The 3,132-nt window shown below is 59.0% G+C and overlaps 1 protein-coding gene across 1 annotated transcript in view; it reads right to left on the reverse strand.

The window, feature by feature from the left end:
* The window catches only part of LMNA (lamin A/C), a gene marked incomplete at its 5' end in the record, with an annotated part of 4,792 nt that overhangs the window by 899 nt on the left and 761 nt on the right, over positions 1-3,132 (reverse strand). Inside the window, 8 exon segments of the mRNA XM_009698179.1 lie at positions 1,210-1,211; positions 1,262-1,360; positions 1,452-1,571; positions 1,770-1,874; positions 2,005-2,203; positions 2,283-2,509; positions 2,796-2,921; positions 3,024-3,125. Coding sequence (XP_009696481.1) covers positions 1,210-1,211; positions 1,262-1,360; positions 1,452-1,571; positions 1,770-1,874; positions 2,005-2,203; positions 2,283-2,509; positions 2,796-2,921; positions 3,024-3,125 — 980 coding nt within the window.

A 3,132-nucleotide genomic window follows, 5' to 3' on the forward strand; every position in this document is an offset into this window, starting at 1 on the left:
GGGGGAACAGACAAAAATCACCTTGAGCACCTGCCCAAGCATCTTCTGCCTCGAGCACCCTGCCCCGAGGACCGCGGCAGCGTCGGTGTGACCCAGGAGGGGTCCTCAGGTTAATGTTCAAAGAGGGTCTGCACTCCACCCATCCTCTCCATCATGTGGTTTAAAAATAATAAATTATTACAATTATTAGATTTATAATCCCAAATTACTGGGGTTGGCCCCCTGGAGATGGGTGAACCATCCCTCCTGCCCCGTCCTTGCACCCTGGACTCTCAGACATCTTAACTGCGCTTCTCTTGGGCTTATCTAAGAGCATCCTCTTCCTCGCTGCCTGGGAGAGCGTAAGCTGACTGCTTTCCAATGGGAAATTTGCTCTTGGAAAGGATTCAGCCCCCAGATGAATGGGCAGGACTGGCCCGCAGGAGCTTGGCTCCTCTGTCCAGGGATAATCGATATCCATCTTGACCCGGCTCTTCAGACCCAGAGAACTCAAAGGAAAGTGGATGATGGATGCTCCATCCTGCTCCTGTCACACAAAGCCCCAGGGAGCCGCAGCCAGCAAATTTTTCACCAGTGTTGGGGCACAGCGTGGCGGTGATGGCATCTCTCCACCCACGATTCCTGCGGGCATCTCGTGTGCAAGACAGATCTCTCCCTGCGGGATGGGCTGGTGGGGGCTCCTGGGCTGCAGCCAGGGATGTTTTCTTTGATAAGAGAAGCGGCTGCAGTTCTGCTCCTGGCAGGCTGCCTGCTCTCTGCCCGCTCTTTGTCCTGGTGCATATTTCAGCTCCGTGAGGAGAGCGATGGGCTGAGAGGAAGGACAAAATCACCTCTGGATTTGGTCCAGCACCCTCGTGAAGTGGAGAGGACGGAGCAGCTGGCGCGGAGAAGTGTCGTCCATCAACTTCCCACCATCCTGTCCTCCACCTCCAAGCGATGCGAGGCACCAGCTCGGCCTCCCTCCCGGCTCCTCCAGCCCTTTTCGTGGCAGATCAAGGTTGCTCAGGGTTGGAGATGACTTCCACCGAGATCTACAAAGCTTTTTTTGGCAAGCAGTAATCTTCTCCAGGTGCCAGAGGTCTCTTGGTTTCTCCTGTGTGGTTGTTTCCACAGCAGCCTCCCAGCTGCCTTCTCCCATAAGGCCTGATCCTGTGTGATGCTGAGCTGCCTCCCGCCCTGACTAGGACCACACCCAAGCTGTACCAGTACCCCTGCGACAGACCCCCCTGGGACCCAGCGCCTTCCCCAGCGTGGTACTCACATGGTGATGGCGGTGATGGATGTTAACCTCATCGTCGTCCTCATCCTCATCTTCATCGTTGATAATCACGGTGCGGACCAGTTTCCGCATGGCCACTTCCTACAGGGGACAGGAAAGGAGTTGGGGAGGGGGGGTTTGGTGTCTGCCGACCCCCCCGTACCCCATCCCAGTGCTACCATGGGGCTCTCACCTCCCCGTTGGAGTTGATCAGGGCGGTGCGCAGGCTGTCCCCTGAGCCCCAACTGCTCTGGGCTTTCCACACCACGTTACTGGGGGGGCTATGGGTCGCCCCAGCACCCGAGGCCCAGATCTAAGGAGAAAAGCACAGAGAAAAAAAACATCTCAGGTCTGCAAAACCCAGACCCTAGGGACGTGTGTCTGTGTCCCCCCCCCCAAAAAAAAAGCCACGTGCCAAGGAGCCTGCACCCTGGCTCCAACCGCGCTGCGTCATCAACAGCCTGGTTGCGTTTGGGATCTCGGCCGGATCCTTCACCGGGCAGTGACTCACCGTGACCACCTGGCCGGCCTTCAGGGTGAATTTTGGGGGGAAGCGGTAGGTGATGGGGGGATCATCTCCAATCTAAGTGAGCTGCCAATTCCCCATCGCCTGGTCCTGTAAGAGAGCGAGAGACGAGCAACTGTGAGATTCTCCCGGTTCCTCTCCAGCTTGTCCCGGTTCACCTCCTGCCCGTGGGGTGAAGTGGGGCTGAACCCCCAGGGATCCTCCCCGAAGGCAAACGCACCTCGTTGGACTTGTTCCTGAGACGGACGAATCTGCCCTCCAAGTCCACCTCCTCCACGCCGACACGACCGCTTGTCCGGGCGTGATGGGAAAAGCTGGTCCGACTCTCGCTGTCCTCCAGCTTTCTCTTCTTGGAGGAGCCCGGGGTGGACAAGTGGCTACGGGACGCGCCTTTGTGGGAGGAAGGGCTGGGGGACAGCCTAGGAGGAGAAGAGGAGATGGAGCCAGTGTGGACACGAGGGCTGGGACCCACATAGCCCACTGGGTGCAGGACCCCACGCTCACCTCTCCTCCTCGCCCTCCAGCAGCTTGCGGTAAGCATTGATCTCCATGTCCAGAGCCAGTTTGATGTCCAGCAGCTCCTGGTACTCATCCAACTGCTGCTGCATGCGTGCCCGCATCTCGGCCATCTCCCGCTCCTTGTCGGAGAGCAGGCGACGGTTGGTCTCGCGTTCCCTGGCCAGAATATCCTCCAAATCGTGCAGCTTCGCCTCCTTGGCAGCCAACTGCATTGAGAGGGAAGACGAGGGTGGCTGCTCCACCTGGGACCATCCCCAGGAGAGGACCATCCCCAGGAGAGGACCATCCCTGGGAGCAGACATCCAGAGGAATCCCTTGCTCCTGACTCACCTGCTTCTGCAGCTGGCTGACTTCAGAGGAGAGGTTGTCGATGCGGATGCGGGTTTGCTGCAGCTCCTCGTGGGAGGGGACCATCCCCAGGAGAGGACCATCCCCAGGAGAGGACCATCCCTGGGAGCAGACATCCAGAGGAATCCCTTGCTCCTGACTCACCTGCTTCTGCAGCTGGCTGACTTCAGAGGAGAGGTTGTCGATGCGGATGCGGGTTTGCTGCAGCTCCTCGTGGGCAGCACCCACCATGTTGCTGTTCCTCTCAGCCGACTGCTTGGCATTCTCCAGCTGGAGGAAAAAATGATGGGTAAGCATCCCCAGCACCCTCTGCCCACCGGCACTCCGCGGGCCAGGGCGGGAAGAGGACGGCGGCGTGTGGGTGCTGCTCACCTTCGCCCCGTAGGTCTTCTCCAGTTCCTCCTTGTAAAGCCTGATCTGGGCTTCGTGCTGGCTCCGCAGCTCCTGCAAGGCTTCGGAGAGCTTGCTCTCGAACTCCCGC

The sequence above is a fragment of the Cariama cristata genome, unplaced genomic scaffold, assembly GCF_000690535.1.
Source record: "Cariama cristata isolate BGI_N322 unplaced genomic scaffold, ASM69053v1 scaffold25420, whole genome shotgun sequence".
In the NCBI taxonomy this organism is placed as follows: Eukaryota; Metazoa; Chordata; class Aves; order Cariamiformes; family Cariamidae; genus Cariama; species Cariama cristata.